Source organism: Lepus europaeus, chromosome 19 (assembly GCF_033115175.1).
Source record: "Lepus europaeus isolate LE1 chromosome 19, mLepTim1.pri, whole genome shotgun sequence".
Classification (NCBI taxonomy): domain Eukaryota; kingdom Metazoa; phylum Chordata; class Mammalia; order Lagomorpha; family Leporidae; genus Lepus; species Lepus europaeus.
In genome coordinates this window covers 72,172,838-72,189,291 of record NC_084845.1, presented here as the reverse complement: position 1 = coordinate 72,189,291, position 16,454 = coordinate 72,172,838, and the positions used below count along the sequence as shown (strand labels likewise).

General features: G+C 55.5%; 2 protein-coding genes across 4 annotated transcripts in view; one reads left to right on the top strand and one right to left on the bottom strand.

The window, feature by feature from the left end:
- Window positions 1–3,991: 3,991 nt before the first annotated feature.
- The window catches only part of LOC133747763 (proline-rich protein 2-like), an 83,192-nt gene continuing 70,729 nt past the window's right edge, over window positions 3,992–16,454 (bottom strand). Inside the window, exon 2 of the mRNA XM_062176056.1 lies at window positions 3,992–5,473. Within this exon, the coding sequence (XP_062032040.1) occupies window positions 3,992–5,473 (1,482 nt within the window). The remainder of the gene's footprint in view (window positions 5,474–16,454) is intronic.
- The window catches only part of ANKRD11 (ankyrin repeat domain containing 11), a 153,285-nt gene continuing 141,080 nt past the window's right edge, over window positions 4,250–16,454 (top strand). For all 3 annotated transcript variants that reach the window (XM_062177166.1, XM_062177164.1, XM_062177163.1), the window contains exon 1: window positions 4,250–4,321. The gene's annotated coding sequence lies outside the window, so the exon portion shown is untranslated. The remainder of the gene's footprint in view (window positions 4,322–16,454) is intronic.

Below are 16,454 nucleotides of genomic sequence, written 5' to 3'. Positions count from 1 at the left end.
CAGTGCACTGCAGGGAGATGGGCAGTGTGGGGAGCAGGAAGAGGGGTGGGGGGAGCTTCCAGTGCCTTTGCTTAAGGGCTGGTCTGCTTAGCCACTCTTCCCCTCCCAACACCACTGGGTCTGGAAGCCGCACCTGAGTGTCCAGCCACGTGTGGCCCGACACGTGGATGTCAGCGCCTGGCTTGCACTGACAGCTGAACCCCCAGCTCCTGGTAAACAGCAGGTCCTGAACGAGTGTTTGCAGGAAGAATCCAGTGAACATGGCTGCAGCACTGTAGTGGGGAAGGGTCTGAAGACAGGCCTTCCTGAGGGGCTCGAACCCAGGGCCACCCAGGGTGCTTGCTTCTGGTCCGCCTCTAGGTCTCCTAATAGGAATACCCAGGGCAACCCAGGTACCCATTAAAGGAACCAAGATTTTAATTATTTATTTGAAAGAGTTAGAGAGGAGACAGAGATCCACCTGCTGGTTCACTCCCCAAATCGTCACAACTGCTGGGGCTGGGCCAGGCCGAAGCCAGGAGCTTCTTCCAGGTCTCCCACGTGGGTGCAGGGGCCCAAGCACTTCCACTGCTTTCCCAGGAGCAGCAGCTGGGACTTGAACCAGTGCCCATGTGGGATGCTGGCGTTGCAGGCGCCGGTCCTGCAGGCCATGGTGTCTTGCCGACTGTGCTCAAACTCAGTTCCACTCAACCGCACACTGTGTTCTTGCCAGCCAGCTTCACCCTGGTGCAGACGTGGGCCAGGGCCTCCTGTTTTCTCTCTTCCAATGAGTCCTGTGCTGCCAGGGGCTCTTCGCCTAGGGCCTGCCCTTGGGCAGTCTGCAGCCTGTTCAAAGGCTGTCTGAGCCTTCAATTAGCATCTAGGAAGTAGCAGACCCTGGGGGGTTAAGCTGCTGCCTGTGGCACCAGCATCCCCTATCAGAGCGCCCGCTACTCCACTTGCAATTCAGCTCCCTGTTAACATGTCTGGGAAGGTAGGGGATGATGGCCCAAGTGCCCGGGCCTCTGCCACCCACGTGGGAGACCTGGCTCATGGTTTTGGCCTAGCTCACACCTGGCTAGACACGTGGGGAGCAAACCAGAGTACAGATCGCTCCCTCTCTCTGTTGCCGTCTTCCCAGTCCTGCCCCTATCTCTTCTATCCTGAATCCAATACAGGCCGCAGACTCGAGTGGGACAGAGTGGACGCTTCTGTTGGCTGGATGCAGCGCTGCCCTTTCAAGTCACCTTCCCAGAACGTGAGCCGAGGCATGACTGGCATTTCTTAGTCACCATGGTCATAAAGGAATGTGATAATTTAGCCACTATGTTTAATATATCTAAAAACTGTCATTTCAACGTGTCACAAATAAAAAAAAGTGTTTGTTAGATACTTTATGTTCTTTTTGTACCAAGCCTTCAAACTCTGGAGTGTATTTTATATTACAGCACACATACTTTGGATTCTCATTTCTTAAAAAAAAAAAAAAAAAGATTTATTTACTTGAAACGCAAAGTTTACAGAGACAGAGAGATCTTCCATCCACTTCTTCACTTCTGCAATGGCCAGAGCTGGACTAACTTGAAGCCAGGAGCTTCTTCTGGCTCTCACATGTGGTGCAGGAACCCAAGGACTTGGACCATCTGCTGCTGCTCTCCCAGGCACATCAGCAGGGAGCTGGATTGGAAGGGGAGCAGCCTGGAAACGGAGCAGCTGCGTCTCAAATCAGCACTCATATTGGATGCCGCTGCCACGGGTGGCGGCTGAACCTGCTACACCACAATGCCAGCCCCTCTTTATTTATTTTTCTTCTAAGTTTACTTATTTGAAAAGCACACAAGAGATTTCTCATGCACTGGTTCATTCTCCAAATGTACCTGGTAGCCAGCGCTGGGCCAGGCAACACCAGCAGTGGGGAACTAAGATCCAGGACTCCCACTGGGTGGCAGGGACCCAACTACTTGAGCCATTTCTTGCAGTCTCCCAGGACCGACAGAAACTGGAATCAGGACCAGATGTGAGACTCAAACCCAGGCACTCTCCAATGTGGGATGCAGGGGTCCCAGGCGATGTGTTCTTAACCTCTGGGGCAGACAGCCTTCACAGTTTAAGGGGCCAGTAGTCGCAGATGGCCACTTGTGGACAGCGCAGACCTACAGCGCTTCCCTCACATCTCACCCAGTTAACCCTGAAAGCCAGCTCCAGACGAGACCTGATCGTCATCCTGCCCCCCGCACTCTCCAAGCACTCAGCACACAGCTCTGCAGGTGAGGGGCGTGCTGAGGGCTGCTCCCTCAGCCTCTTTTCCAAGGGAAGAGCTCCACCCTTAGGACCTGACCACCTCCCGAGCGGCGCTGCCTCCGACTCTGACCACCCTGGGGTCAGGGTCACACGGCTGCTGAAACTGCGATGTCCGCGGGCCAGCTGCACCTGTCAAATCCCCAGTCCTGAGTTCCCTCCTCGTGCTGGCCCTCAGCGGACAGGAGCAGCTTTCGAATCAGTGCATCCGACGGCTTAATTCTCTACGCTCGGCTTCTTCTCCCTCCGTAGTTGCTGCTTCCGTGGCTTTCACCTTTTACACCGGCACGTTTTCAGTCCGACTGCCATTTGCTGTTCCACTCCCCACATTCCTACAACAGCCAGGGCTGGGCCAGGCCAAAGCCAGGATCCAGGAACTCCGCCTGGGTCTCCCAGGTGCGCGGCAGGGGCCCACGCGCTTGAGCTTCCCAGGTGCATCGCAGGCGCTGCGGTACGGCAGGCGGGCGCCCGCCTCCAGGAGTCCAGGGAGGGAACAAACACGAAACACCAACCCCCAGTCACCGCCACTTACGCAACACGTGGGGTAGGGTCTAGGCCTGACGTTCACCGGCCTAATCTCGTCATTCGACAATCAGGCACACGCGGAAACCGTGGGCCCCCTTTTCATAAATGCCGGTCGGAAACGGGTAGGCTGGCTTTCCTGTTTTACACGGAGCACTTGAGGGGCTCGCTCTCCCACCCACTGGGTCGCTCCCCAAATGCCAGCGACAGCCCCGCTGGAGGCAGCAGCCACACTCAATCCAGGTCTCCCGTGGGGGTGGGGGCGGGAACGCAGCCGCTGCAGCCTCCCAGGCGCGCATTCCCGGGAGGCCGGGGTCAGGAGCAGAGACCCGGCTGGAGCCAGGCGCGCGGATACGGGCCGTGAGCGTCCCACCGCCGGGCCAAACACTCGCCTCTGCTTCTTCTACTTGTACCTCGAGTTTGCGACCACGGGGCACAACCTTTCCTCGCTCCGCGGTCTCGGCAGCCACGCGCCACCCCTGCGCCGCAGAGCTGCACCTGCCCGGGGAGGCCCCGGCCGCCGACGTGACCGGATGCGCCTCGTCGCCGGGCTCCCGCCGGCCGCGGCCCAGCGCCGGGGGGCGTGCACCGCCGCTTTTCCCACCCCCAGCGCCACTCACGTGGAAGAGCGACGGCTGCACGGGCCCGGTGCGCCCCGGGCGGCTCGGACAAGCAGTCCGCGGAGACGGCCTCCTCGGCTCGGGGCCGGCCGCGCCCGAACACTGCACACGCCCGGCCAGGAGCAGCTGAGGGGAGCCCTGCCCCGGGGCAGGCGAAAGCGACGGAGCCGCTTCCTGGGGAGCGCGCGCCCGCTCAGCGGACACTTCGCTTCCCACCTCCTTCAGTACCGCGCCTCGCTTCCAGACCCGGTGCCTGTGGTTCCGGCACTCGGCTAGACCAATCGTCGTGCCCGAGAGCGCAAGGCCCGCCCCCTGAGAGACGCAGACAGCCAATCCAGCGTCCCGTAAGCCTCCGCGCCCCGTGCGCCCCGACGCACGGCCGTGCGCCGTCGTCCCCGGGACGTCGTCCTAGTCCCGCCCCAAGGCCGTCCGGGGAGCTGTCAATCGCAGCGTCGTCTCTTCACCCCGGAATCGCACTTCCTCCCGACGCCGTGACGTGCGCAACGCCTGCGGCTCGGCGGTGGCGGGCCAATGGCGGTGGCGGATACGGCGGGCCAATGGGCGGGAGCGTCTCATGCGCCCGGCGCCCGCCGCAGCCGCCGCTGGGTCCTGGAGCCAGAGGCCGCCCGCGACGGAGCGCGATGGAGCGAGGGCCCCAGCCCGGGAGGCGCCGCCGCCGAGCCCGCGGCCAGACGCCCCCGCAGTAGCGTCAGACCGAACCGCGGCCCCGCGCGAGCCCTGGGCGCGCCCGAGGGGCGGGCTCGCCTCTCGCGGCCCTCGCAGCTCGGCGGCGCCCCGAGCCCGCGCCGCCGCCTTCCCGCCCGGGCCGCGCGGCCGGGAAACCGGCGGGGCTGCATGGGCAGCGCCTGCGCCCCGCCGCCGCCGAGCCGCCCTCGGAGCCGGTGAGAGCCGCCGTCCGAGGCCGAGGGTCGGGGCGGGGGCCGGGAGCGCGCGGCCTTGCGGCCTGCTGGCTGAGCGGCCTCCGCGGGCCGGGGGGCCGGGGGGCCGGGGCGGGCTGCGAGGCGTCCTGGAGCGTCGCTGTGGTCTGGGGGCGCCGTGAGGGGCCCAGGGCGGGCTTTCCGCGGCGCCTGAGGGTCGGGGGGCGTCGCGGGAGGGCCCAGGGGGCGCCCCGGGCGGACCCGAGGGGTCTGCGGGTCGCCCTGAGGAGCCGAGCGTGGGCCTGGGCGCTGGAGGGGCTGGGCGGCCCGGGGCGCCGTGAGGGGCCCGCGGTGGACTCGGGGCGGCCCGGGGCGCCGTGAGGGGCCCGCGGTGGACTCGGGGCGGCCCGGGGCGCCGTGAGGGGCCCGCGGTGGACTCGGGGCGGCCCGGGGCGCCGTGAGGGGCCCGCGGTGGACTCGGGGCGGCCCGGGGCGCCGTGAGGGGCCCGCGGTGGACACCGGGCGGCCCGGGGCGCCCGGTGGACTCGGGGCGGCCCGGGGCGCCGTGAGGGGCCCGCGGTGGACTCGGGGCGGCCCGGGGCGCCGTGAGGGGCCCGCGGTGGACTCGGGGCGGCCCGGGGCGCCGTGAGGGGCCCGCGGTGGACTCGGGGCGGCCCGGGGCGCCGTGAGGGGCCCGCGGTGGACTCCGGGGGCGCCGTGAGGGGCCCGCGGTGGACACCGGGCGGCCCGGGGCGCCGTGAGGGGCCCGCGGTGGACTCGGGGCGGCCCGGGGCGCCGTGAGGGGCCCGCGGTGGATTCCGGGCGGCCCGGGGCGCCGTGAGGGGCCCGCGGTGGACTCCGGGCGGCCCGGGGCGCCGTGAGGGGCCCGCGGTGGACTCGGGGCGGCCCGGGGCGCCGTGAGGGGCCCGCGGTGGACTCCGGGGGCGCCGTGAGGGGCCCGCGGTGGACGCCGGGCGGCCCGGGGCGCCGACCCCTGGCCCGCACGAGGGCGCCTGCCCCGCCGGCTGCCGTCGTTTCGCCCGGCGTCCCTGTTCCTGGCGCTGTGTGGAACCGGGGCAGACGGCCCTCGGCGCGGCGCCGGAGGGGGCGGCGCGGGGGCCGGGGGGCGCGGGAGCGCGCGCGCGGCGAGGGCAGGAATGCGGGCGGCAGGGGGGTCTGGGGGAGGGGAGGCGGGCCGGGGGCGAGCGGGAGGAAGGCGGCGGCGGCGGCTGCAGCCCTTGGCCTCAAGGAACAATGTGAGACGTTGCCTGAAATGTTAATTTCCGTTCCTCATTTCGTCATCCCCCGGCAGGGCGGTAGCCGGGTGCGCGCGCGCGTGTGCAGGGCTGGCCCTGCCACATGGATTGTGATGTTGACCCTTGTGTCGGTGCCGTCTGGGGGGCGAGTCGTGGCGCTGCCCCGGGTGCTCTCTGTGGTGGTGCTGGGGTGTTTGCTCCCGTGTGGACCCCAGCTTCCTTAGAGTTCGGGTAGAAGCTTTTGGAAGATTAAGTTGGGCTAAGAGGGCCCTCAGCTCCCGTGGAAAACGCTTCTCAGCAGCTACCGCGCGTGCGCGGGGGTCAGGGTTCCTGCAGATTGCTGGGAGCGTTGCAGCCCTCGCCGGGACGGCTTCCTGTGGCGGCAAGGCCCCTTCTCGGTGTGCACTTGTTGGGCTGCAGAACAGCCAGGCGGTAACGGTCCTGCTGCTGGGGAAAGTGCTGTGGAGACGGTTCCTGCTTTCTGTTTGTGCAAGCCTAGTCCTTGACCAGCTTGCCTAGCCCCGAGTCGGAGACTGGCCCTGCGCAGCGCCTCTGAGAACTCGGTGTCTCCAACGAGCCTCTGCGCCCTGGAGACGGAGTCGGGCCGTGTCTGTGGAGGGTTACTGCTCAACTCCTCTGATGGTAACTTTGCAACTGTCGTGCAGCAAAAACAAAATAGAACAGGAAGACCGCCTTGCTCGGCTTTGTGACAGGAAGGTAGGCCGCGGTGCGGTGGGAGCCCTCGACCCTTGCTCCCTGGGGTTTCCCTAGGGGCAGGCTCCCACTGCCTTGGCTGCTATCTGCAGTGCGGGGCGCTGCGAGGGAACAAAGACCAACGTGCTGTGGCATTTTCCTGTTGTTTGTGTGTGTGCTTCTCGTTCCTGGAAGGCTAAGCAGAGATACGGCTAAGTTTAACCTAGGCTGGCAGCCTTGAGATGCGCTGGTCGTGGTCGTGGTCACGGTCATCATCGCCTTCCTTCTCTTTCTTTTCTTTTCAAACTCTAATAAAATACCCAGAGCAGGATGTAACAGAAGTCCGTTTCTGAGGGTGTCGCCTGGTCGGAGTCCTGGGTGTGTGGGCACAGCTCCCGCGGCGCTGAGGGGCCAGCCCGTGCACCCGGCTCTCAGCCAGCTGGGCTGCGGCGGGCTCGGGGCTGTCACGTTCGCTGTAATTACAGTGTCGCTGCAGAGTTTCGCGTTCGAGAATATTGTCCAAGAAGCTTGTTTGCCTTGTATTTTTAAGTGGACTTGACATAAGAGGTTATGTTTCTCCAAATATCAGAGTGATTTTGCATTTGGGCGATGAGCCCATGGCCAGTTAAACAATGTAATTAGACAGTAACAGGAGATGCTGGTTCAGGGAATAGTCTGCATTTTTGGCAAAACGAGTGTTTTGGTCTGTCAGCATGCGAGTCCTCACCCTCAGGTGGCAGCCCCAGGAGTGACGGCCGTTCACGGCGTGGGAGCCACCCGAAGGTGCTGCCTGGAGATGCTTCCAGCACTGTCCTCTTCATCGGAATTCCAGATGGAGTCTGTACAGTTCAGCTGTTTTAGTTGTATCTTAAAGCCGTGAAGGAGGGTGTCCGTCCCCAGCTCTCAGGCTCCGACCGTTGCAGGACAGCCGGGGTGGAAACCTGTAGGCTGAGGCACTGAGCCCTTGAATGGCTGCTTTGCTGACTGGTGGTTTGAGGGGCCTTATTCGTGGAATCCCTCATGCCAGAGTTGCACTCCGCTGTGGGCTTTGTGTTTTCCTTGACTGCCCTTCCCCCCCCCCCCCCTCCAGATTTAACATTTTCTTTCTAGTTCACTATCCGGTCAAATAATGTCCTTTTGAGGGGGATGGGGGCGTTGGCCGCCGCCTGTGACCTTAGCATCCCATACAGGTGCTCCACTTCCCATCCAGCTCCCTGCTGATGCTCCTGGGAAAGCAGCAGAAGATGGTCCAGATCCTTGGGTGCCTGCACCCATGTGGGAGACCTGCCTGGATGAAGCTCCTGGCTTTGGACCAGCCCAGCTCTGGTGGTTGTGGCCATTTGAGGAGTGAACCAGTGGATGCAGGATCTTTCTCTCTCTGTCCCACTGTCTCTCTCTCTCTAAACTTTGCCTTCCAAGTAAATAGATACATAAATCTTTAAAAAAAAAAAAAAGGTATTTATTTGAATGGCAGAGCAACAGAGATTGAGACAGAGGGAGAGAGAAATCTTGTATTGCTGAATCACTCCTCAGATGGCCATAACAGCAAAGGTTGGGCCAGGCTGAAGCCTGGAGCCCGAAGCTCCATCCGGGTCTCCCACGTAGGTGCAGGGGCCCAAGCACTTGGGTCATGATGTGCTTCCCAGGCACATTGGCAGGTTGGGATGTATAGCAGCCAGGGTTCCAACGGGCAGTCCCGTGGAGGGTGCTGGCCCTGCAGGCAGAGGCTTAGCCTGCTGTGGCGCAGCGCTGTCTCCTAAGTAGTGTCTGATGCAGCGGTGGTGTGAACATCCCAGATGGTGCCTGCTCCTAACCCTGATGACCCGCAGGTCCCTGGTCCTGGTCCCTGGCTGTGCTGGCCTTTCCCGGAGTGGCCTGTGCCCCTTACTGCTGGGCTGGCCTCATTGAACGGATTCCTCTGCTGAGCCCCCTCGCTTCCTGTGCAGATGCCCTACTCCCGCTCCAAAATGACTCTTAGCCTTTTTTTTTCTCAGTTAATTTTTTTTAGATAACATTTTTGATTATTGTCAAAGGCTTAATGGCTCTGCTAAAGAGTTCAATAGATAAAAAGTAAGAAGACCATAGTCTAGCAGGAAAAATCAAATGAAAAGATGTTTAGCTTCATTTCTATAAATTGTAAAATAGCCACAAAATCATTAAAATTACAGTAGTATTTAATTCCTTTCAGTTTGACAAAGATTTAAAACTCAGTTTGACGAAACACTGTTTGCAGCAAAACTGATATCCATGGGCATTGTTTTTCTTTTTTTTTTTTAAATTTTGGCTTGTATAAGGGAGGGCATGCAATATTTTCCTTTGTGTGGTTTATTTCACTCAACATGTCTTCCAGTTTCAGCCATTTTGCTGCAAATGCTAGAATTTTATTCTTTTTAGTAGCTGAATAATATTCCATTGTAGATATAGACCTTTTGTTTTTTATCTGTCTTATGATGAATGCCTGAGTTGATTCCATATTTGGCGTTGCGAACAGTGCTGGTATTCACGTGGTGGAGCAGAGAGCTCTTTGATGTGATGAGTTCCTGGCTTTTGGAACCAATAGTGAGATTGCTGGATCATATGGCAATTCTAGTCCTAGTTTTTAAAGCATCCTCCACACTGTTTTCCATGCCTGCACTAATTAATATTCTCATCAACAGTGTGTAAGAGTTCCCCTTTCTCCACATCCTGGCCAGTGTTTGTTGATTTCTTTCTTTGGATAATAGCTGTTCTGACAGGGGTGAAGTTGTGGTTTTGATTTGCATTTGAGCATTTTTTCATATATTTGTTGGCCATTTATATTTCTAATTTTGATAACTCTGTATTCAGGTCCTTTTCCCATCTCTTAACTGGTTTGGTTTGTTGTCTGAGTTGCTGATATGTCCTGGACATTAAACTTTTTTCAGCCCTTGAGTCTTAACATTTTTTTTGTTTGTTTTGTTTTAAAGATTTGTTTATCTGAAAGGCAGTGTGACAGAGAGAGATCCGCCATCCACTGGTTCACTCCCCAAATGGCTGCACCAGGCAGGAGCCAGGAACTACCTCTAATTTTGCCAGAGTGGTGGGAACTCAAGTGCTGCTTTCCAGGGGCGTTAGGGAGATGTGTTGGTAGCACAGTAGCTGGGACTTAGGTAGGTGATGCAGGTGTTGCAAGTAGCAGCTTAGCCTGCTGTGCCACAGTGCTACCCCACGTGTGTGTGTGTGTGTGTGTGTGATTATTTATTTGAAAGGCAGAGTGAGAGAATCTTCCATCTTCTGGCCAGGCAGGAACTCCAGTACTTGAGTCATCAGGAGCTGGGAACTAACCTGCCAATCTGACATGGAACGTGGATGTCCCAGTTGTGGCAATCTGATATGGAACGTGATGTCCCAATTGGTTGCTCAACCTGCTGTGCTCAAAGCCCATCCCAAATATATATATATTTTTTTAAGACTTACTTATTTGGGGCTGGTATTGTGGTGTAGCGAGTAAAGCCCAAGTGGGTGCCAGTTCATGTCCTGACTGCTCCACTTCTGATCCAACCTCTTGCTACTGCAGCTGGGAAAGCAGTGGAAGATGGCTCAAGTTCTTGGGCCCCTGCACCCATGTAGGAGGAGACCCAGAAGAAGTTCCTGACTCCTGGCTTTGGCCTAGCTGAGCCCTGGCTGCTGTGGCCATTTGAGGTATTCTATTTTATAGGTAGAGTTACAGAGAGAGAGGGAGAGACAGAGAGAGATCAATCTTCCATCTGCAGGTTCACTCCCCTGGGCTGGGCCAGGCCAAAGGCAGGAGGCTGGAACTTCATCTTTGTCTCCCATGTGGGTGGCAGGGGCCTAACTACTTGGGCCATCTTTTGCTGCTTTCTTGGGCACATTAGCGGGGAGCTGGATCTGAAGTGGAGCATCTGGGACTGGAACCCATGCCCATGTGGGATGCTGGGTTGCAGGTGGCGGCTTAATACGCTGTGTCACAGCTGTGGCCTCCATACTACTTAATCACCTCTCCCAAAAAAAGTGTCTCTTGTAACCCCATAGAACTTGGTGCACATATGAGATACCTGAGGATGGGGAATTGCTGTCCGATCCCAGTTGAAGGGTCGGAAGCTTACTGGGGACAGGGCTGGTTAACTAGGCCCCACCTAGTACTCAAGAAATATTGGTTGACTTACTTAAAGCCTATACATGGAGGTGCTTAAATAATTTGAAAGGGGAAACTTTGGATCATGAACTTAAAATATTTGGGCATTGTTGCTGTTTTCTTGTTTCTTTCTGTTACAGCTTGGGCTTTGTAGTTGAGATAGAGGTGTGAGAAGGAACAAGAGACAGGGGAAGCCAGTAAAGGGAAGAAGATGCGCTCTGTGGAAGTGGTGTCAGCAGCACTGTCTATTGGAAGCAAAGGCAGTCCTGCTGATCCCACGCCCTGGCTTTGGATGGACAGCTGTGCCCTCTGGCTTGTTGCCTCTGCTGTTGGTCACCAGGTATTTCTTCTGTCACTTGGAGCACCTCTGGCCGCAGGAGGCAGGAACAGCGGATTAGCTTCATAGCAGAGTCCTCTGAACGTTTTAGCATCTTAGTGAAGAAAATAATCTGTTCTTCAGAGGGAAGTACACTAAAATGGAGTTGTGTGTTACTGCCCTCCCATGTAGGTTTGTGATTTCTCAATTAAAAAAAAAAAGCAGAAGATTCCGGTGTGAGGACTTAGGTGTTGGTTTTGATAGGAGTGAGCTGGGTTGTGACCTCCAGCTTTGCAGGTTGTGTCAGGGAAAGGTGTTGTGGTTGGAATCCAACACTTGTAGGGGTAAGTCTCAGTTCTAGAGCTGGCTCTGTGGATAGATAGTTCTGTGTGTTTTCAGTTTGGACCCAAAGTAAGTCTGTCCCTACAGCTGGTTTTCCAAGGGCTGAAAGGCTCAGAGCTGCTCACAGCAAGGCCTCTTGGTGGCCTCCCCAGCCCTCCCTTAGGCTCTCTGAGGCCATGATGGCGGCAGTGTCTTGCCCATCAGGCCTGCATTTCCCATGCTGCTCTTGGGGTCTCTGTGGTGCAATTTTTTTAAAAAAAATTTATTATTTGAAAGAGTTACAGAGAGAGAAATTGAGATCTTCATTCGCTGCTTCATTCCCCAAATGGTCACAATGAGCAGAGCTGTGCGGGCTGAAGCCAGGACCCTGGAGTTTCATCTGGGTCTCCCCCGTGGGTGACAGGGGCTCAGGGACTTGGGCCATCTGCTGCTGCTTCCCCAGGCACATTAGCAGGGAGCTGGATCAGAAGTGGAGCAGCCAGATCTTAAATTGGCAACCATATGGGATGCCAGCACTGCAGGTGGTGGCTGTACCTGGTGCCCACAGCAGTCTGTTACCCTCAGAATCCGTAGGCACCCTTTCTCCCACTTGTACAGTGACCATTGTGTACCTGTTCATTATTTGAAATGCTGCTGGCCTTTTCTTAACATAAAACATTTTTTGATTATTTAAATAAAAGATTTTTCTGTGAAAGTGGTAAAATTCATGAGAAATATCTACTTATTACTTGTAAAACTGTAAAAATCTGATCCTTAGGAATGGCTGGAGTTGAAATTTGTAAATGGTTAATAACTTTGTGGTCATCTACAGTGTAGCAGAGGGTCCTTTGCTGCGTCCCCTCCAGCTGCAGTTTTCAGTCTTTGGATGCTGCTGTCTTGGAGTGATTGCTGTTCCTAAGTAATGGAGAGATGGCACAGAGTGCTTGATTCATGCGGTTTGGGCCGAAGTTGTGATTAGCTTATTTCCCCTTGTATTCACATCAGAATAAACCCAAAAGAATTTGATTTAATTCTGGTGACAATGCAGAGTGGAGATTGTAATGATTGTTTAAGCCTCCCTAAAACAGAGGGTGAGAAGCAGTGAGGACCCCATTGCCCTTAAGAAATAGAACCTTGTTAGTCTTCACCATGTGCCTAAATGTGGTTTTACATCCTGTAAAACGGGAAATGAAAAGAAAAGCCCAAAAAACCTCAAAGAAACACTCTTGAAAGAATTAATTTTTAAGATTTTATGTACGCATTCAGAGGGCACAGGACGAGAGAGACAGAGACAGAGAATGTGTCCCATTTCCCATGTGTTGATTCACTCCTCAAAAGCCTGCAGTGGCCAGGGCTGGGCAGGGTAGAGCAGTGCTCACTCCGGGTCTGTTATGTGGGTGGCAGGAACCCCATTACTGGAGCCATTGCCACTGCTCCCCAGGGTCTGCATTTGCAGGAAGCTGGAGGCAGGAGCCGGGCTGAGAAGTCAAACCCAGGTACTCTGCAGTGGGGCAGGGTGTCCTCACTGGTGTATTAGCCATTGTGCCAGTCACCTCGTATTATTACATGAGAGAGAGGTGTAAAACTCCCTTCCTGATTCACATCCCAAATGCCTTCACAGCCATGGCTGAGCCAGGCTGAAACCAGGAGCCTGAGGCTCTGTGTAGGTCTCCCATGTGGGTGGCAGAGACCCAAGCACCAGAGTGCCCCAGGGATGCATATTAGCAGGAAGCTGGATCAGAAAATAAGTTGAGACGCGAACTAGGCACTGCAGGATAGGATGCTGTTGTGCCACTTTGTGCCAAATGACCTGCCCTGGACCTGCAAATTAATTTTAAAAATTACAATTTATTACACTCGCAAATTCTTTTTTATTTTAAAGATTTATTTATTTATTTGAAAGAGTTACAGAAAGAGGGAGGAGACAGATATTCTGTCCTCTGGTTCATTCTCCTGATGGCTGCAATAGCCAGAGCTGGGCCAGGACAAAGCCAGGAGTTTGTTCCATGTCTCCTACATGGTAGCAGGGGCCCAAGCTCTTGGGCCATCCTCTCTCCGCTGCTTTCCCAGGCATTGGCGGAGAGCTAGGTTGGAAGTGGAGCAGCTGGGACACAAACTGGCATCCCAGCTTTGCAAGTGGTGGCTTTACCTGTTAAGCCACAGCGCTGGTGTCTCCTTCAAAATAATTTTTAAAAAATTGTTAATAGTCCGGCTAACTAAAAGATTGTGCAGGCCAGCGCCGTGGCTTAACAGGCTAATCCTCCACCTTGCGGCGCTGGCACACCGGGTTCTAGTCCCTGTTGGGGCGCCGGATTCTATCCCAGTTGCCCCTCTTCCAGGCCAGCTCTCTGCTATGGCCCGGGAGTGCAGTGGAGGATGGCCCAAGTGCTTGGGCCCTGCACCCGCATGGGAGACCAGGAGAAGCACCCGGCTCCTGGCTTTGGATCAGCGAGATGCGCCGGCTGCAGCGGCCATTGGAGGGTGAACCAACGGCGAAAAGGAGGACCCTTCTCTCTGTCTCTCTCTCTCTCACTATCCACTCTGCCTGTCAAAAAAAAAAACCAAAAAAACAAAAAAAAACAAAAAACAAAAAACCTTGCCTTTAGATGATTATAAGTAAGAAAATCCAGCTTTTAGAACTCAGAAAAACATGTTGAGAACTTGCAGTTATCCTAGTATTCTACAGCTCTGGGATGGCTCCTGATTTCAGAAGACTTCTAGACTTTCTGAAATTTTTCTTATAATTATTTTTGGGGGCGGGGGCAGGCATCCCACATGGGTTTGAGTCTAGACAGTTCCGTTTGTGATTCAGCTACCTGCTGATGCACCTGGGAAAGCAGCAGAGGATGGCCCAAATACTTGGGGCCCTACACTGAGGTAGAAGACCCAGGTGAAGCTCCTGGTTCCTGCCTGGCCCAGCCCTAGCTGTTGGGGCTTTTTGAGGAGTGAACCAGTGGATAGAAGATCTATTTGTCTCTCCCCCTAACTGCATTTGACATAAATAAATCATTTTTAAAATAATTATGTGCTTTGCTTCTCATTTAGGTTGCCTACATGGAGAATTTTGTTGCTTTGAGAGTCCTTTCAGGCAGAGCGAAATGTATGAAGTATGTGCACGCTCAGGTCTGCGACAGTGCTTTCCTCTGGCATCTTGAAGCTGTTGCATGAAACCTGGAAGCTGACAGGTGCTTTCATGCACTGGTTGAGGTCATTTTAAGCAGATGCAGACTTAATGGGATTTACATGTGAACTTCAGTTTTTTCTCTGGCAGAGAGGTTAGATCTGATTCTGTTAAACTTGGGTTCCCAAAGGTCACTGGCTGGACAGTAACTAGTCTGTGAAGGAAACATTTACGTGGAGGCAAATGGTACAGTGAGGTTGTAGGAAGTTGGAGAGTGAATCTGAGAATTTAACTGGAAGTTTTCTTTCCTGTTCCTTAGTAACCTGCTTCTGAGCTCACATGTAAGCTCATTCAAGGGGGACGGGAAGTAGGAGGCAGTTGGAGTGTGCCTGGGAGGTTGTGAGAGGTAGAAACTTAGAGAAATGTGGTTTTTATGTTTCTCTGTTGATACTGTGACAAATCACCACGGAACTGGCTAACAACAAATGCGGCTGTAATTTCACAGCTCTGTGAATTAGAAGCCTCACCATCTCCTGGGCTGAGACCGAGGTACTGGCAAGTCTGCTTCCTTCTGGATGCTCCTGGGGAGAATTATCTTGCTGCTGCCTCCAGCTGCTAGAAGCCACCGTGGACCTTGCCCGTCGTCAGTGTCCACAGTGTTACGTGTCTTGGCTCCTCTTCTGCCCCCTCTTCCACTGTCAAGGACCTTTGGGATTACACTGGACGGCCTGGATGACCTGGGCTGCTCTCCCCGTCTGCTGGCTCACGGCCCTTGTTCTCTTCCCTGTGGCTTAGGGTACTTGCAGGATGTCGGTCTCTGAGCGCATTCTTCTGCCTGCCAAACAGGTGCGGTTGGAGCAGGGACTTTGGATGGTCAGTGCAGTGTGACAGTGGTCAGCTGGAAATAAAAGTCAAGGACAAAGTTGCTGGTTTTTTGTTTTGTTTAAAGATTTTACTTATTTGAGAGAGAGTTAGAGGGCGAGACAGGGAGAAAGGTCTTCTAGCTGCTGGTTCACTCCCCAACTGGCTGCAAAGGCTGGAGCTGGGCCGATCTGGAGCTAGGAGCCTCTTCCAGGTCTCCCATGCAGGTGCAGACGCCCAAGTACCTGGGCCATCCTTCACTACTTTCCCAGGCCATAGCAGAGAGCTGGATCGGAAGAGGAGCAGCCAGGACTCGAACCGGCACCCATATGGGATGCTGGCACCAGAGGAGGCGGCTTTATCCCCTACAAGTTGAGTTTTAATGAACTTTTATTTTGGAATAACATTGGAAGGACAAAAAGTAGTAAGTGAATTCCACTGTACTTGTTGTCCACGGTCTCCTAATGCTAACCATGGCAGTGGTAAGGTCCTCAAATTTAAGAAGAAAAAAATTTTTTTTTTTTGGACAGGTAGAGTGGACAGTGAGAGAGAGACAGAGAGAAAGGTCTTCCTTTGCCGTTGGTTCGCCCTCCAATGGCCGCCGCGGTTGGTGCACTGCGGCCGGCGCACCATGCTGATCCGATGGCAGGAGCCAGGTGCTTCTCCTGGTCTCCCATGGGGTGCAGGGCCCAAGCACTTGGGCCATCCTCCACTGCACTCCCTGGCCACAGCAGAGAGCTGGCCTGGAAGAGGGGCAACCGGGACATGATCGGTGCCCCGACCAGGACTAGAACCCGGTGTGCCGGCGCCGCAAGGCGGAGGATTTAGCCTAGTGAGCCGCGGCGCCGGCTAGAAATTTTTAAATAAGATTTGTTTATTTGAAAGGCAGTCACAAAGAAAGAGGCAGAGATAGGGAGATAGAGATCTTCTGTCTGCTGGTTCACTCCCCAAATGTTCACAACAGCCGTGGTTGGGCCAGGCTGAAGCCAGGAAACATGTGGGTGGCAGGAACCCAAGTACTGGGGGCCGTCGTCCTCTGCCTCCCTGGTGCAGTAGCAGAGAGCCGGGTCAGAATTGCTGAGGAGCTGGGATTCTGATGATATGGGGGTATCCCATGTGGCAGTTTAACCTGCTGCACCGCAGTGCCTGCTCCAAAACTATGAAATTAATAAAAATGTTACTTATTTTCATTTTACTTGAAAATGCATAGGAAGAGCCCACACACATACATGTTCCAGCCAGCCAGGCCGACAGGTATGGGGACAGAGACAAAGATCTTTCACACACTGGTTCACTTTCCAAATGCCTGCAACAGCTGTGACTGGGCTAGGCTGAAGCCAGGAGCCAGGAGCTCCATCTGCGCCTTCCACACACTTGAGCCAGGATGCTCATTAGCAGGAAGCTGGGTCAGAAGCAGCATAGCTGGGACGTAGGCCAGGCACTGCAGTATTGGATGCTGGTGTTCCCAGGCAGTG